Source organism: Rosa rugosa, chromosome 6, assembly GCF_958449725.1.
Source record: "Rosa rugosa chromosome 6, drRosRugo1.1, whole genome shotgun sequence".
NCBI lineage: Eukaryota > Viridiplantae > Streptophyta > Magnoliopsida > Rosales > Rosaceae > Rosa > Rosa rugosa.
Window position 1 is genome coordinate 8,362,815 of NC_084825.1, and position 17,801 is coordinate 8,380,615.

General features: G+C 40.2%; 2 protein-coding genes and 1 long non-coding RNA gene across 6 annotated transcripts; 1 reads left to right on the forward strand and 2 right to left on the reverse strand.

Annotated features, from left to right (window-relative positions):
* Nucleotides 1-1,559: 1,559 nt before the first annotated feature.
* On the reverse strand, nt 1,560-4,259 carry LOC133715516 (uncharacterized). Its single transcript, XM_062142031.1, has 6 exons — nt 4,048-4,259; nt 3,643-3,935; nt 3,324-3,455; nt 2,986-3,216; nt 2,353-2,682; nt 1,560-2,253 (listed from the first exon to the last, which is right to left on the reverse strand). Exons 2-6 carry the CDS (start codon nt 3,901-3,903, stop codon nt 1,870-1,872), a joined length of 1,338 nt encoding a protein of 445 aa, XP_061998015.1. The 5' UTR covers nt 3,904-3,935; nt 4,048-4,259; the 3' UTR covers nt 1,560-1,869.
* Nucleotides 4,260-8,810: 4,551 nt separating this feature from the next.
* On the forward strand, nt 8,811-12,169 carry LOC133714787 (uncharacterized). The gene is made up of 7 exons (XR_009848816.1): nt 8,811-8,963; nt 9,073-9,163; nt 9,268-9,337; nt 10,187-10,728; nt 11,587-11,658; nt 11,752-11,896; nt 12,033-12,169. It is a non-coding gene; the product is annotated as an uncharacterized LOC133714787 (long non-coding RNA).
* On the reverse strand, nt 9,587-16,551 carry LOC133714786 (NAC domain-containing protein 2-like). 4 transcript variants are annotated; one of them, XM_062141043.1, is made up of 11 exons: nt 16,184-16,551; nt 15,808-16,071; nt 15,489-15,620; nt 15,152-15,388; nt 14,441-14,849; nt 14,104-14,340; nt 12,560-13,816; nt 11,735-12,468; nt 11,387-11,629; nt 10,162-11,280; nt 9,587-10,049 (listed from the first exon to the last, which is right to left on the reverse strand). In XM_062141043.1, exons 7-10 carry the CDS (start codon nt 12,723-12,725, stop codon nt 10,978-10,980), a joined length of 1,446 nt encoding a protein of 481 aa, XP_061997027.1. In that variant the 5' UTR covers nt 12,726-13,816; nt 14,104-14,340; nt 14,441-14,849; nt 15,152-15,388; nt 15,489-15,620; nt 15,808-16,071; nt 16,184-16,551; the 3' UTR covers nt 9,587-10,049; nt 10,162-10,977. The 4 variants fall into 4 exon arrangements, with proteins under 4 accessions (XP_061997027.1, XP_061997025.1, XP_061997026.1 ...); XM_062141041.1 differs by having other exon boundaries at nt 12,560-13,821; XM_062141042.1 differs by having other exon boundaries at nt 12,560-13,821; nt 14,104-14,849.
* Between the last annotated feature and the right edge of the window lie 1,250 nt (nt 16,552-17,801).

Consider the following 17,801-nt stretch of genomic DNA (forward strand, 5'->3'; position numbering starts at 1 on the left):
CCACTCTCAAATCACAGCTCCAATCCCACCCCTCCATCCTCTCCTTCGTTCCCGACATGCAACACCACCTCCACACCATCCTCACCTGCAACTTCATCGGTTTAGCCCAACTTCGATCAGAGGCAATTTTAGGTAGACAAAGATTAACAACTTCGGCCTCCACACCATCCTCACCTGCAGAAAATTCGAGCTGTTCTTATTCACCAGCTTCGCCACTCCGCTGCTACCCACCATTGTGCCTCGCCGATTAGTAGACAAAGAACTCGGAGCCTCCACCATCGAGAAATTGAGGCTCACGTTCTGCGTGTCCTGCGCGGCGGATATCGGCATCGTCGGAGAAAATGTTGTATGAACATAAATTTAGTTTGGGTTCCACGGTGGCAGCTAGTCAAGCTCGTTGATTGCGGCCTTGTCTTTCTTGATTAGCCAATCGACGACCTTGCTAGGCTGGTCGTATCCAAGCCGGTCCTGCATGTCGTAGAATTGAATGGCGGTGTGGGCGACGAGCCGGATGCTGCGGTCCCTGGGGCCTTTGGTGGTGCAAACCTTGCTGTGGCGGTCCTTCCGGTCGGTGGCCCTTAGAATGTGGCATTGAGCCTCCACGATTTCGCTAGCGGTGGAGGAAGAAGCAGTCCTTATCCCCAAACCCAATCGAGAAGCAGCGGAGGACGACGTTGTTGTGCGGTAGTGGAGGTTGTTGTGGTCAAGTCATTGGCGACGACGGCGAGGATGAACTCGGAGTGAGCGGTGAAGCCTTAATGCACAATTTCAATTTGCTATAGGATTTGAAGTTGGGGGAACCAGAAACATCTATGGTGCATGAAGATGGATTGAGACGCAGCGGCGGTGTTTGATCGACGATCGGCGGTAGGAATCGGACGAGCAAGATGATTTGAATCTTGATGATTCAAATCAGGGGAAGAAGAAACCAGAAAAGAAGGAGAAGAAAGAAAGAAAGAAAGAAAGAAAGAAGAATAAAGAAAAAAAGAAAAGAAAAGAAAGAAAGAATTTGAGGGTAAATCGGTCATTTTGTCTTCATTAAGTGACTCACGTGCATCACACGTGCAAAATAGGAAAAAATTCACCAACGGTGTCTGGACACTTAGGGACTTTCAGAATGATACCTGAACTTACAAAGTTATCAATGTGATACCTGGACTCATTTTTTCGTATCAATGTGATACCTACAGCCAATTTCCGTAACGGCTCCGTGACAGAAATTGGCCGTAGGTATCACATTGATACAAAAAAATGAGTCCAGGTATCACATTGATAACTTTGTAAGTTCAGGTATCATTCTGAAAGTCTCCTAAGTGTCCAGACACCGTTGGTGAATTTTTCCCTTTCATTTAACATGGAAAATACTTATTCCTGGAATTGACTTCTTTGTTATAACTGGGAACAGAAGCCATTGAAGGCATATTGTTACACTCGCCTGAATTAGAAGAGGCAGATTGGAATCTTGCAACTTGACATTTTCCATTCATCAAACTTCTCAAGAAGGGATTCGGATTCAGACCAAACATCATCCAAAACAAACAGTAAAGGTTTTTCCCGTCTGGTCTAGAAAATCGTGTAGCCAATTAACTGCAGTTACTTCATTTTGAAAATCGGGTATCTGGGAACCTTTGCGTTCTCTTGTACAAGGTCTAAGTTGGGCTCTTGGAAACAGTTAGAAAGAAGATATTGTTCTTGAATTTATCTCTGACTTCTCCATCTTGACAAAACTTTGTTGCCAGTGTAGTTTTCCCACTTCCTCCGGGAGCGGTTAGTACAAGCATTGATATCTCATATTTGAAAAGCTTCATCTTCAATTCCTTCAAAGGCCTATCCATTAGCTACAGGATAATATCATACTCTTGTAGTTCATTAGCTACATTGGAGGGTATTTCCAATAGCTACTGCAGACAAATATTGTACACTTCCATGGGCTACTTCAGTGTATGTATCATACCTGCTTACTCCACTATCCCCATGGTAGACCCTTCTCAGTGACGTTGGCAGGTTGGAGTCTATGGAAGGAGTCTGTGTTGTTTGATCAGAAGAGTAATAATCCTGGTCAGCAGTGCTTGTATTCAACAACTTTGTGACAGAAGAGTCATAGTTCGCAAGCGAAGATTGCAAATAATTGCATTCAATATTATGTAAAGCATCTCCATATATTGTGTACATCATTGATTGCACAGTACAATCTTGTGGCTGGAATGAATAAACCACTGGTTCCAGATTTTCTTTGGATTGAGGATGATGCACCTGGATTAAGAATAAAAAATAAACAAGCATTGAGTTTGGTGCTTGAACATACTTGTTTTGAGATAAAATTCATATAGCAATATAGCATACCATTCTCACCTTTAGAATCCTATAATCTGTAGCTTGATTTTCAAAATTAGACAAGATATGTCTAACTGGTATGTCAACTTCATTGGTTGAAACTTTTTTCTTAAATGCACATTGCCAATTATTGCATTCACCAAAATAGAGATTGGAATCTGAAACATTTCCCAACTTTGTGTATATTGGTGACTGCAATATTGAGGGCTGGTAATCCTGCGGCTGAAGCGGATGTGGATCATTTCCCAGCCTTGTGTATATTGGTGACTGCAGTATGGATGGGCGGTGATCTTGTGGCTGAGGTGGACGTAAGAGTGAGTCCAGATTTTCTTCTGGCGGATCACATAGCTGAATTAATAACCACAAAAGAGCAAGCATCAGTTCATAGTTTCATACTTCTATGTGCATATTGAGTTTAGTATAAGAAGATGTTCAAAGAGGATGTGATTTCACATATCCTCTACAACTTCATTTCTAACTTAGATGTAATGTAGTTAGCAGGCTCATTATATCATCAGTGGTTGAAAGATATACTTGTAACATAAGAATCAGCAATTTCTGTTTCTATTCGCTCTTGCGACTTAAGTTTTGCTATAGTATTTGGGATTTATAGCCAAAATGTTTAACAACAAAAAGCATGTCCATTCTCACCTGTGGAAACACATCACACACCGTCTCATCTTCATCACAGGTTGAAACTTCATTCCCGTCTAGAAGACAAGAACCACCATCTCCAAATGGTGATTGCAACTTAATACAATCATCATTAGTGCTATTGGTTTGCAGAACAGCTTCCAGCTCTTGAGATGCCGGTGACCGCAGTGCTGAGGGGCAGCAGTCATCCAGAGGCTGAGGTTGATGGAATAGCAACTCCTCTCTTCCCTGTTACCCGAGTATAAAATCAGGATTCAAAACTATAAGCAAGCAAGACCTTAATTTGTTATACTTCTCGTGGTCCATATCAAGACAAAGAACATGTTCGTTCTTACCTCTTGATTCATTTCATCAGCAGCTTGATTTTTGCAATTCGACACACCAGCGCTACCGGGTTCTCCTTCATTACCGACCGAAGAATCCTTCACATCTGATTTAATCTTCAAGCGACAGACAACAAAGTCGCCCTGCGTAAATTTGAGGCGAGGTCATGGTTAATAAGTATGAATCTCAATTATACTATGCAACAACCAAGTATTCAAAATCATTATTGAGGACACACATCAATCCACTAAAGTCCATGACATACTAAATCCTCAATCCACTAAACACAGCACAATCACAAAAAACTGTTAAAGAGAATCAGAGACTGACCTGGGCCTGCTTCGGATACGAAATAACAACATTTCCAGGAAGATAGTACTCAAGAATGACCCAGCTGGTCATGTTCGATTTCGGCACACGATCCTGGTAAAAAGTCAATGTCCTCTTGTTCCCAATTTCAGCTTTGGATCGTCGAGCCTTAATCCCACGCTCCTTGCCTGTGATTTTCCAGTATCCCTTCTTCGTGCTCCGATTCGAGCGAGAGCTTTTGTTGTACTTGTAATACTTTCTGGTGAAGAACCACCACTCCATGTCCTGAGCCTCTCCCTCAGTCCCGTACAACGCTGCCCAAGCCCAACACACAAAACACGAAAATCAGAACCGACCCTGTTCATAATGCATCATATTCAGAAATGGGTAGTAATCAAAATTGAGCAAGGTCGAGTCTTTGGTTACCAGGGAGGTCAGTCGACTCGTATTTGTGAGAAAATGTTGTTGTTATGATATCTCCTTCTCTCTCAATGGTGAGCTCTGAGAAGCAGAGGAGAAGAGGGAAGGTGTATTTATGCCATACCGAGTGCGTGTCATCTTTTGTCTGTTGCGACTAACCCCTCTAGCAAGTTTAGACGAAAAAGTGAGGAATCTAAACTTTTTCCATGTCTGTAAAGATTCTTTTTGTCGATTGAATCAATATTGCTAGCTGGAATTATTCTCTTCCTATCTCGGCTTCAGAGTTTGACAGCAAGTTGTAGCAACCATTCCTTATTTTGACCATTTTTCTTTGTGTTATGTTTCTCAAACTTGTGATAAATGTTATTTGAATTGCATAGACGTCCAATTGTTCAAATATGAGATCTTATAAGATATTTTTTTATTTTTAGGTGTGGGGTGAAAAAACTTTTAGAATAGTGGTCTAGTGGTTCTTGCTTAGTTGGGTGTGCTCCCCAACCTAGGTTCGAACCCTGAAGTTGTCAAAGTGGGCAGGCACTGTGCTGCAATGCACAGTTGGAGCATTTCACATGCGCCGAAGGGGTTTATCTTGGGCCTAGGAAGCTTTTAGGTTCCCCTTGACAAAGTCAAAAAAAATATATATATATATTTCTTGTTTAGGAGGAGATATTCTGTTAAGGTTGAGATATTTGGTTGAGGTGAAAATATCTAATTGACGCGAAAATATCTAGTTGAGGAGGAAATATCTAATTGAGGCGGAAGTATCTAGTCGATGAGCAAATAACTTATTGAGGAGGATCTCGATATAACAAAACCCTTCAAAGGGGGATTTGAGCGAGGAGAGATTTTCTCAAGGAAAGATCCGAGTGAGATACAATCCTTTAAGATACAATCTATTCGAGGCACAATCTCTTCAAATAAGAATTCTCTCGAGGTGGATATGAATGAGGCATAATCAGTCAGCGGGTTATTAGCTCGTCTGAGTCCGAAGCAAGCGGAAACACTTTCACACGTTATCCAAAAAGTGGCGCCATAGGTCCACTCACGCATGACTTACGGACCAAGCACACCACTACGTGCACTAATTGAGATAGGAAGGAACTTCGCTGACCAGCCCTGGTCAGGGTAGGCTGACCACAGCCACTAACAAATCGACATCTGTCCAATTTTTTTTTTTTTTTTTCTTTTCTCAAAATGGATAACAGCTTCCTCACTTCTAGATCCCTCAAAGTGAAGTCCAAGTGAGAGAACTTTGGCACAGATGAACTCAGAGTTTCATGCTTAAACTATTCAGCTCAACTAGCCCAGAAATAATCCACATCCATTCCTAGGACATTCAATTTCATGTTTTTCTTCCCCAGCAACCAAATAAGGGTCCAATGAGAATCAATCAAAAAGCAAACCCATTCTGATCGAGACGTGGTATAATCAAAATCCTCACAATTAATACAATCCAGAAGAAACCAATACTTCCAATTTTCAAGATCCACAAAACCCAAATTTTCTTGATTTAAGCAAAAAATAAAGTAGATCCAAACCGGTCCTCTGAAGTTTTTGAAGTTCATCGCTCATGGATTACAATTGAGGAATGCAGAATTCTCTTAAGATTGGAAGAGAAGAGGAGGATGACATGGTTTTGGTCAGATTTTCCCAAAAACAGAAAATAGATGGCTTTGGTCTCAGTTAAGAGCAGATGAAGCCATCATCTACTATGGTTTATCTAAACTAACTACAAAAAGTATGAAAAGAAGATCTTTAAAATAAATAACCAAACCTCTGGGAAAAAAAAAAAAAGGTTTCGAGATTTGCCGTTTGCGCCGATCTTGTTCACCGGAGGACCATAGCCGTTTCAGTGTTTCGCTGATGCTGGATACACACACACACTCTCAATGCCAGAGAGCCTCAATCAAAGGCTGAATTGAAGATGAGATGATCATGAGAGCAGTCGAATTCTTTGATGGGTGCGTCGAGAGCATAGCAGACAATGGAGACGGTGAAGAAGGAGGGAGAGAGTAAGTGAGAGCGATCTGGGCCTAGCTTTGGTCTCTGTTGTAATTTAATTGGAATGGACACGTGTTCAATGATATGCACACGTATGAAGCTGGTCAGCGCTGACTAACCAGAGCTGGTCAGCCAAGTAATGTCCATTGAGATATTCGCTCGATCTCGCATATAAATACTTGACGGAGTAAACATTCAAGATAAGCTTGCTGATCAGTTTCTCAATCACAAAATTTTTATTCCCGCTCTAATAAGAAGAAGCAGGTGTGAAAATTTTCTACAAAATTTTTCCGCACCAACAACAGCATACTTATTACACAATATATAAATAATGAGTTATTAATAATTGACGAACCATATCATATCACGTGATCGTGTTAGACAAAATCTGCTGATTATTAAAATAGAAAATTACACACAAGTGATCTTTTGAAACTTTATTTAGTAATAAAGCCACTTAATTTTTTTTGTATACATAAGGCCACTTGCTTTCCCAAATTAATTCATTCCTGACAATTTTACCCTCCCACTTAAGAAACCCAATTCCATCAGCCTTACGCCATACATCGATGAGAAGTCTCTCTCTCTCTTCTCCCACCCCCGATCACAGTCTCTCTCTCTCTCTCTCTCTCTCTCTCCAACCACAGATATTCATGTCTTTTGGTCTCCGCCTCCGATTCCGGCGACCACCGGCAAGAAGCTCTCTCTCACCCCCCCTCTCCTCGATCACAGATCACGTCTTGGTCTCCACCTTCAATTCCGGAGACCACCGGCACGGTGCTTTCTTTCTCACACTCTCTCCTCGCACAGATCTTCACGGCGCCGGCGTGATGGTGCTAGTCCACTCTAATTCCACCACCTTATGTCAGTTGATGACTAAGAGGACGCAGCTCCGGCGACCGAAATTGGATTTTGGAATTCGAAAGATCCGACGGAAAGAGGACCTTGCTCCAACGTTTTTGTTCGATCTGATTCTCTTCTATCTTCGTCAAGTTCATATCTGAGAGATTTTGAGCAAATTTTTAATTTGAATTCCCCTGAATTTCAGGTCGTGCAGAAGACGATGGTGACGAAAAAGCTCCGATTGGAGCTACCTCAGTAGAGGCGAACTCTGATCTCTCTGATTCCCTACTCTACTCATATCTCTCTGATCAGAAAGTTGCAAGAGGTGCTTTCACTCAATTCCAGTGTGCAATTGAGAGTTTATGCTTGTCTACACCGAGGACTTCTCTTGCACCATTGCTTTGTAATCTGCAAGTACAGTACCATTTGAAAACATTTTGAGCAATTGAGAGTTTATAATATGATGCTACTGTAAACTTAATTTAGAGTGTTATCAGACCTTTTAAATGTTTTGAATGAAATTGGATCTTAATTTTATGCGGTATTGTTCAATTTTGATGCTATGGTATTTGTGTTTGTGTTAATTTGTCAGTTTGATATTTGGATTCAAATTTTGAGCCAAGACATGACTTAATCAAAGAATACACCTTGAACCTGTGATGTTATTTTCTTAGTTAGTAGGTGTTATGGAGTGTGGCATGTGAATATCTATTGACTGGTTTGTTCTTGATTTCGGACGATTTGGCAAAATTTATGCCCAATTGGAGTTGCGTTTGGTTACAATGGATGGTTGTGATTCAAGCATTTGATATTGTAAATTTATAGTTGTTTTGATGTTTTGAAGTAGCTTTCGTATTGATAGGTAATGGTTTTCTCATACGTTGGGAGTAACTTTGTAAGTCTATGGTAATAGTTTTCTCAGTTCTCGGGAGTAATTTTTGTTCAGTTTGGTAGTACATTTTCGTGCTGGTGAGAGTAGCTTTTGGCATTGATTATAGTAGCTTTTATTATTGGTGACAGTAGCAATTTGGTGTTGGTGACAGTAGTTTTTCTTGTTGGTGAGCGTAGCTTTTGCTGTCAGTGAAAGTAGCTTTTGTTGTTTGTGACAGTAACTTTTGGTGTGGGTGGCAGTAGCTTTTGCGATCTCGCCGGAGACTTCACCGAAGTAGATTTTGTTATTGGTAAGAGTAGCTTTTGGTGTTAGTGTCAGTAGCTTTTGTTACCTCGCTGGAACTCACCGGAGTAGCTTTTGTTGTTGGTGAGAGTAGATTTTAGTGTTGGTTACAGTAGCTTTTGTTACTTCTCTTGAAAACTCATCGGAGTAACTTTTGTTGTTGGTGAGAGTAGATTTTGGTGTTGGGAATAGTAGATTTTGGTGTTGGGAGTAGTTGTTGGTGAGGATAGTAGCTTTTGATTTTGGTGAGCGTAGCTTTTGTTACTGGTGATAGTAACTTTTATGATCTCGCCGGAGGTCGCCGGAAATCTTATCAGAGTAGCTTTTGTTGCTAGTGACAGTAGCTTTTGATGTTAGTGACAGTAGCTTTTATGGTCGCCGGAGACCCTCGTCGGAAGTTGCCGGAGGTCGGCCGGAGACCTTGTCGGAAGTCACCGGAGGTCGGCCGAAGACCCTTGCCGGCAGTCGGCCGGAAACCTCGCCGGAGAGAAGAGAGAGAATGATTGTTGACTTTTTATTCTAGTGGCATTTACGTAAATATGTTAGTTTTTATATCTAAAATTTAACACAATTTTTAATCAAGTGGCCTTATGAGGGAAAAAGATATTTGGTGGCCCTATGACAAAAAAAACATTCAAAAATGGCCTTATATGTAGTTGGCCCTTATTAAAATTCCTAGTCCTATATATGCAATAACCCAATATTTGTTAAACTAGGCCAGAAAAAGGAAATGGGAAAAATAATGGGCCTAGAGACTTGGGTTTAACCCAAGATTTCAAGAATAGCGAAAAACCCAAATTGGGTAACAGAGAACTGTGCGCGCAAGAGAGAGACACAGAGTTTCTCACTCGATAACAGAGAGATGAAGCTGAAAAAAGGGTATCAATTTCTGTGGATAGGCTAAGTGCGATCTTCTATCTTGGTTTCTTCTTCATTTTCGTTTTCACAATTCAACAAAGATTGAAACTTTTTTTATTTTTTTATTTTTATGGATTTTTGTTGGGCACTGTCAGATATATTCTGATCGATTTGATTCTGCACAAGAAGAAAGCGTATACCCATGTGCTCTACAATTTGATTCTCTCACAAGCTCCCACCTTTCAGGTACTGAAATCAGTTTTGCTTATTGCTCATTGTTTATATGTTTTTAGTACAGATTTTTGTTTCTGGGTTTTTGAGAAATGGTGATTTATTGACACAATTTGCAGGGTTTATTGTGGAAGTCAGCTTTGGGGTTTCTCATAGTGAATGCTGGTTTCCATTCTAATCCTTTTACAGGTCAGGAAACGTTCTTCTGTGATTTTGACCATTGTTTTATTTTGTATGATCCTCCAACACTGTGGCACTCAAAAGGTTAGATGATAAAGTATTTTACAGTTTTCATTTTAAATATCTATGTCACTATTTGTGCTTGGTGTCTGCTAAATGCATATATCCAACTAGTTTATAATGTTCATGATGTTTAGTCTCATCCTTCCGAATAATTAAAGGCATGTATATATTGTGAGTTCAAACAGAAACAGGGAATAATATACACAAAATTCCATTAAACATTAAAGCTTCATAATGAACATCATCTACAAGAATATTAGGGTAATAGTGTAATACAAACAAGAGTGATATGATGAGTGATACAATATTTGGTTTTAGGCATGAGGTGTTCGGACTTATGGTCTGAAGGCCTCTCTATGACCTTTAATTGTATTCATACATCTTGGAAATGATTGTAACCGGACAGAATACTGTTGTCTGATTATTACTAATATATCTTTAAGACTCCAGCAACCATTTAGCAGCAGGTTTCTTTTGCAATACTGCTTCCTGATAGCGACTATACAGAAGTTGTGTTGCCCATAGTGGCCTCTTAGGCTAGAACTGTTGGCTGCCAGCTTTATATTGCTGCCAGCTTTGAACTGGTGTCTGCTTCCAGGACTTTCAGTTTCTTCTGGAGCAGATAAACAGCAGTATAATGCCTCTGCAGCTTCACTACCTATAAACAGAAACCAGATTTAGTTAAGGCTGTAGCAAATAGCCTCTTCAGTGTAATATTTTATTTAATGCAAGAAAGATATTCTTTAGTGTTATCAGATTGTTTATCTCACCTTGGCTTGTGATGCTGCTCTGCAGTCGGATTCTTCTAGGAGCACCTCCCCTGTTTGACTCAATGACTGGATATTGGATGATATTGATGTTTTGCGTATGTCCTTTGATCTTAAGGACATACTAATTGCCGACTATTTGTTTAATGAACAACTATTGGTGATCCTGGGGATTCACTATTGGGGATCTGAAGAAAGGGATGTGGATAGTTATGTCCTTTGATTTTAGGACATTTGAAAACCATGGATATGAGGAACAAATATTGGTACTTCGGTTGACACGATGTTTGATCAGAGGAAGGAATATTGGTACTTATATTGACAAGATGATCTGAGGAATGAATATAGGTAGTAACGTTGACAGAGGAAGCTCCACCTCCAAGGAACTGCTTATGAGAAGAGACACCTTTATTTGCCTGGACTCGTCACAATCAGTGAAGGGTAGACTTCCGGATGGCATTTGAACCATATGCATTCGCCGGTCTCACTTTCAACCAAAAGTTCACTGGGGGATGCTGTGACACCAGCAATGCCTCCCCCACTCCCAAAAGAAAAAGAAAAGAGAAACAGGTATAGACTAGTTGCAGCTGTCTTGAGTTGTAATTGAATGCCAAAACGATTAAGAAGTTTCCAAAGCCTCCAGACAAGAAATGCAGAAAAGCTGCGATTGTATGCCAATCAACACAGCTGATGAGCATTTCATATAACCTGGAGATCTTTGAATCATTTGTAGGAGAATATCACTGACTGTAATAATGTAAGTTAGAGACACATTATTACTGAGACCTCCTTTGATATTCTCCTATAAATAAAGGTTGATCAGCTACGCTGGAGCGTTGCTCCAATGGCTAATGCAGAATAATCGTTTACCGATCCATGTACTACTTCGGTGTTTCTGTCACTGGTTACTCCTCTACCTCCATCAATAACTGTATGTAGGAACTGTGCGAGAGAAGAGTCAATACCTTCGTATGAAGATAGTAAATCATCCAACTCAATGAAATTATTGTCATGGGAAAAATCTCTCGGTCCTCCGTTTATTGATGGTAATGTATAATCGTAATCCTTTGGCAGAAATGAATCAAATTCTGATCCCAGATTTGCTCCTAGTTGAGAATATCCCTGAATTAACAAATGCAGAAAGAGTTAAGTTTGGATTCACTTCTTTTGTTGCAGCATATTTAGAAGTTCAAATAAAAAGTTGTTAAAAGAGCATGCTTATTCTCACCTCTGGAATCATATTTGCGGCTTGATTTTCAGAACTAGATGCGATGTTGCTAACTAATTCGTCGTTATCATTGGTTGAGATATTATTCTTCTTCGTAAGAGAAGGGTCATTATCCTCAAATGGATATGTCCTCTTACGACATTCATCATTATGGATATTGGTGGTATGCATCGGTGACTGATGCAGTTGAGGTGGTGCAGGAGGATGAAAGAGTGAATCCAGATTTTCTGGGTCATCTAGTAGCTGTTTCATCACAAACAAGAAAGTGTGAGGTAACATTTTCATTATACTTTTTTGCTCCATATTGAAAATTTCATAGAAGAAATCAAAATGCAAGTTTGTTCTGACCTCTTCAATCATATCAGATGAATTGCTTCTATCAGGTTGGCGTTCAACAGCGGTTGAAGGATCATTCTTATCTATACGACAAGGATCAGTTTGCGTGCCTTCAAATTCATGCGGATTGCCAATGGGATTGTGAAGAATTTCTTCCACCTCCTCTAAAGTCAGGTATTCCTCTTCTTCTGTAATCATACCACCACCAGTTTCATCATCATTTCCACTGGGAATTGGAACAACATTTACCAGCTCTTCCGATGCCCAGTTTTCTTTTGCTTGATTTTCAACATTGGAGGCCATACTGCAGCTACTGCTACCTCGATCGCAGAATGGGGCATCCTTATCATAATCAGAGTTGTCTGACTTGTACTTCAAGCAGCAGACAACAAAGTCCCCTATCTGCTTAGGAGGATCAGAATGTGCCTGAATGAGATAATACTCATGAATAACCCAGCTGGTCTTCTGGGATTTCGGTACTCCACGTTTGTAGAAGGTCAAGGTCCTCTTTCTCCCAATCACAGCTTTGGAGCCGGGGGCCTTGATTGCACGGTCCTTGCCTGTGATCTTCCAAAACCCTTCCCCTGTAGTCCTGTTGGAGCGAGTGCTGTTATTGTACTTGTAATCACGCGGAGTGAAGAAGTACCACTTTCCTTGATTGTCCCTAGACACTTCCCTTGCAAACCAAAAGAAGAAGAAAAAGAAAAATTTCCTGCCCAGACTTTCCGCCCCTGTGAACGCCAGTTCTGCAAAAATGCAACACAATACACATGACTTTCCGTATCATGATCATTAATAGCTGAAATTGATGGTGTTCTGGTTCCGGAGATGGTTTACCTGGTAACTCGCGAGGCTCGTGCTTGCACACATCGATTTCAGGGATGATGGTAGTGATCTGGGAGTCCTTGCACTGATTCTTCTCCTCCAAGTAGTGACTAAGCAGCTCCTGGTCGGAGGGATGGAATCGGTATCCCTTCGGAACTGTGAAGCCGCCGCAGCTCATCTCTTTCACTTTGAATAGTTGATTTTGATCAATGTTGTTTTTGCTCTGAAGTGCAGAGGAAAGAGTGAGGTGGTATATATAATGTCAAGTGCTCTTTGAGCTGAAAGTCCTGAGCTTCGGAAGCAAGTTCAACTGTATGTATGGAATGACATGCATGCATGATGCATCATGAGTGGGAACCCACCAGTGACGAGTAACGACCAAACACGCGTTAATTTTTACATTTTCTTTGTCCTTTTAAGGGAATCTCATTTATCTTTACCCGCTCCTATAAGTTCAGCCTTTGGTGGCATGGGCCTTTGTTTATCCATTTGAGACTGGGAACATTCAGGAACATTGGCCAAAAAAATTGGAGAAATTTTTGTTGGGAATTTCTAGAGTCTCATCTTAGTGGATAAAAGTTTTATTCAGTATGAATCTTCCAATCCTTATTGTTGATGCCAATTTCGGATTTTCGGTATCAAATGTAACGTGTAAAGTAGTGGGGTTGTTTTCTTGAATTGGAATACTGTGGAGACATTACTGTGGCAAGGAGAAGTCACGTTGGATAACCTTTCATCGAAAATTTAACTGGAAATCTTGCAGTGGGCAATTCATAACAGCCCATTCTCAACATCGTAGCATAACTCCAGGGGATCCCAAACCAATCTCATAATCAAACAAAGCTGATACATAACCTATTTCCCGGTATTAATTAAACAACTCCAAGAAAAGGCCTTAATAAGAATTGACAGAAATAAGACTCGGGTGGATGGAACAGAAAGAGATAAAATTTGGCTGCATGGCTTTGATAGAAGAAATGGGTAAAGACAGTGTATCAAGAGTCACCAAGCATTGATATCTCATCTTTGAAAAGCTTCATCTTCAATTCCTTCCAAGGCCTATCAATAGAGATTGGCATCTGAAACATTTCCCAACTTTGTGTATATTGGTAACTGCAATATTGAGGGCTGGTAATCCTACGGCTGAAGCGGATACGGAACATTTCCCAGCTTTATGTATATTGGTGACTACAGTATGGAGAGGCGGTAATCTTGTTGTTGAGGTGGACGTAAGAGTGAATCCAGATTTTCTTCCGGCGGATCACATAGCTGAACTAAAAATCACAAGAAAGCAAGCATCAATTCGTAGTTTCATACTTTATGTGCATATTGAGTTAGTATAAGAAGATGTTCAAGGAGGATGTGATTTCATATATCATCTACAACTTCATTTCTAACTTAGACGTAAAGTAGTTAGCAGGCTCATTATATCATCAGTGGTTGAAAGATATTCTTGTAACATAAGAATCAGCAATTTCTGTTTCTATTCGGTCTTGCTATAGTATCTGGGATTTATAGCCAAAATGTTTAACAACAAAAAGCATGTTCATTCTCACCTGTGGAAACACATCATACACAGTCTCATATTCATCACAGGTTGAAACTTCATTCCCGTCTAGAAGACAAGAATCACCATCTCCAAATGGTGATTGCAACTCACTACAATCATCATTAGTGCTATTGGTTTGCAGAACAGCTTCCAGCTCTTGGGATGCCCATGACCGCAGTGCTGAAGAGCAGCGGTCATCCTGAGGCTGAGGTTGATGGAATAGCAACTCCTCTCTTCCCTGTACCTGAGTATAAAATCAGGATTCAAAACTATAAGCAAGCAAGACCATAATTTGTTATGCTTCTCGTGCTACATATCAAGACAAAGAACAAGTTCGTTCTTACCTCTTGATCCATTTCATCAGCAGCTTGATTTTCACAAATGCAGAAAGAGAAATAAGAGTCGGGTGGATGGAACAGAAAGAGATAAGATTTGGATGCATGACTTGATAGAAGAAATGGGTAAAGACAGTGTATCAAGAGTCACCAAGCATTGATATCTCATCTTTGAAAAGCTTCATCTTCAATTCCTTCAGAGGCCTATCAATAAAGATTGGCATCTGAAACATTTCCCAACTTTGTGTATATTGGTGACTGCAATATTGAGGGCTGGTAATCCTACGGCTGAAGCGGATGTGGAACATTTCCCAGCTTTATGTATATTGGTGACTGCAGTATGGAGGGGCAGTAATCTTGTTGCTGAGGTGGATGTAAGTGCATGTGAATCCAGATTTTCTTCTGGCGGATCACATAGCTGAATTAACAATCACAAGAAAGCAAGCATCAGTTCATAGTTTCATACTTTTATTTGCATATTGAGTTAGTATAAGAAGATGTTCAAGGAGGATGTGATTTCATATATCATCTACAACTTCATTTCTAACTTAGACGTAATGTAGTTAGCAGGCTCATTATATCATCACTGGTTGAAATATATTCTTGTAACATAAGAATCAGCAATTTCTGTTTTTATTCGGTCTTGCTACTTATGCTTTGCTATAGTATCTGGAATTTATAGCTAAAATGTTTAACAACAAAATCCATGTTTGTTCTCACCTGTGGAAACACATCATACAGAGTCTCATATTCATCACAGGTTGAAACTTCATTCCCGTCTAGAAGACAAGAATCACCATCCACAAATGGTGACTGCAACTCACTACAATCATCATTAGTGCTATTGGTTTGCAGAACAGCTTCCAGCTCTTGGGATGCCAGTGACCGCAGTGCTGAAGAGCAGCGTTCATCCTGAGGCTGAGGTTGATGGAATAGCAACTCCTCTCTTCCCTGTGCCTGAGTATAAAATCAGGATTCAAAACTATAAGCAAGCAAGACCATAGTTTGTTATACTTCTCGTGCTACATATCAAGACAAAGAACATGTTCGTTCTTACCTCTTGATTCATTTCATCAGCAGCTTGATTTTCACAATTCGACACACCCGCGCTACCGGGTTCTCCTTCGTTACTGAGCGAAGAATCCTTCTTATCTGATTTAATCATCAAGTGACAGATAACAAAGTCGCCCTGCGTAAATTTGAGGTAAGGTCATGGTTAATAAGTATGATTCTCTATTATACTATGCAACAACCAAGAATTGAAAATCATTATTGAGGACACACGTCAATCCACTAAAGTCCATGACATACTAAATCCTCAATCCACTAAACACAGCACAATCACAAAAAACTGAGAAAGAGAATCAGAGACTGACCTGGGCCTGCTTCAGATACGAAATAACTCCATTTCCAGGAAGATAGTACTCATGAATGACCCAGCTGGTCTTGTTCGATTTCGGCACACGATCCTGGTAAAAAGTCAATGTCCTCTTGTTCCCACGCTCTTTGCCTGTGATTTTCCAGTATCCCTTCTTCGTGCTCCGATTCGAGCGAGAGCTTTTGTTGTACTTGTAATACTTTCTGGTGAAGAAGAACCGCTCCATGTCCTGAGCCTCTGTATCAGTCCCCAACATAGCTGCCTAAAACACACAAAACAGAAATACACGAAAATCAGAACCTACCCTGTTCATAATGCATCATATTCCGAAATGGGTAGTAATTAAAATTGAGAAAGGTCGAGTCTTTAGTTACCAGGGAGGTCAGTCAGCTCGTATTTACAGAGGTCGATTTCAGGGATGATGTGGTTGAAGCCTCTTCGGTGGGATCCGGAATCTTTAGCCTACCGGCACTGAAAGCGGGGTCGTTTTGTCTCTGCTCACATTGTTGTTGTGGTATCTCCTTTCTCTCAATGGTGAGCCCTGAGGAGCAGAGAGAAGAGTGATGGTGTTCGGGTACGTGTCATCTTTGTCTGTTGCGTCTAACCCTCTAGCAAGTTAAGATGAAAAAGTGAGGAATCTAAACTTGTTACAGAGTTTCCATGGGTTTCCAGACGTGCTTCACGACTTCATAAGCAGTCAGGACCTTCCATTCGAAGGAGTCTAAGTGGGTCTTTATTATTCTATTTCTAACCGGTGCTTTGTTTTATTAATCTTTTTGTTTTTGTCGATTGAATCAATCTATAAGTACTCAAGTAGGAGTGGAGAGAAGCAAAACTTCCTCCTAAGTTGGTCACCCATTTTCGACATGCACAGAATATTGCGAGCTGGAATTATTCTGTTCCTTTTTCGGCTTTCACAGTCTTGTGTCAGGATATTTATTAGGTTTTGGTTAGGGACGTTGTACGTATTTAAGGTATAGCCCTACATCACTCTCTTCTCTCCATCTCTCTCACTGTATGTCTCTTTCTGTGTTTTTGTTTTTCTCTCTACGCGTTTAGTGATATGTTTTGAATTTTTAACTTAGCTCATTACCATCATCTCTGATAAATTGTCATTTAAACATTCAAAATCTTGTATTTTTAATCTCCAAATGGACCATGTTACAGATTACATATCTAACATTGAAGATTTAAGTTTTGCGCAGTTATCAGTTAGGCCAGTCATGATTGCTAAAAAAGTCTTGAGCACAGTGGTCAGTGGAGGCAAAGAGGGTTGTCTCCATGAGGAGGTGCATAAGATAACCGAAAGGGATTTTGCAACGAACTTGAACTGAATTTTCAAGCAAATTTCTGCAATTCGTGTTGACTTAATAAGAGGTTAGTAGTTCTACTTGTGGTGATGTTTTTCAGATGAAATGTACTTGCTGTTTACATAAGTAATCCCCAGCTCTCTTTTGACTTTGGCTCCCAACTTTTTGAAAGTCCATATATAACGAGATAACACATGTGGTGTACATCATTGTTTTAACTTAATAATTTCGCATGTATTTTTAAATATTGAGAAGGTAGATGCCGTGAAACACTATATTTTTTAGTGTTCGTATTTGATACAAACACCACGACAACTTCCGGTTCTTAAAGACGCATATACCCAGCAGACATCGTGTCATCCAACAGTACAAACCTGAAATTATCATAGCAAACCAAGGGCAAAAGCATAAACTCTTGTCAAAAGACTCATATGCCCAGAGAACATCTCAGACAGCAGTCACTCCTGAAATATAATAGAAAAGCAGGGACGAAAAAGTCTCCTCCAGCCCTTGATGAACAGTAATAACAGTGAACTCATCTTTCATATATAGTATAATGTTTTACAATAGCACTTAACCTAATGCAAAATCTCTCTTTCTGCAGACAGAATATTGCTAGCTGGAATTATTCTCTTCCTTTTTCAGCTTTCACAGTCTTGTGTCATGATTTATTAGGTTTTGG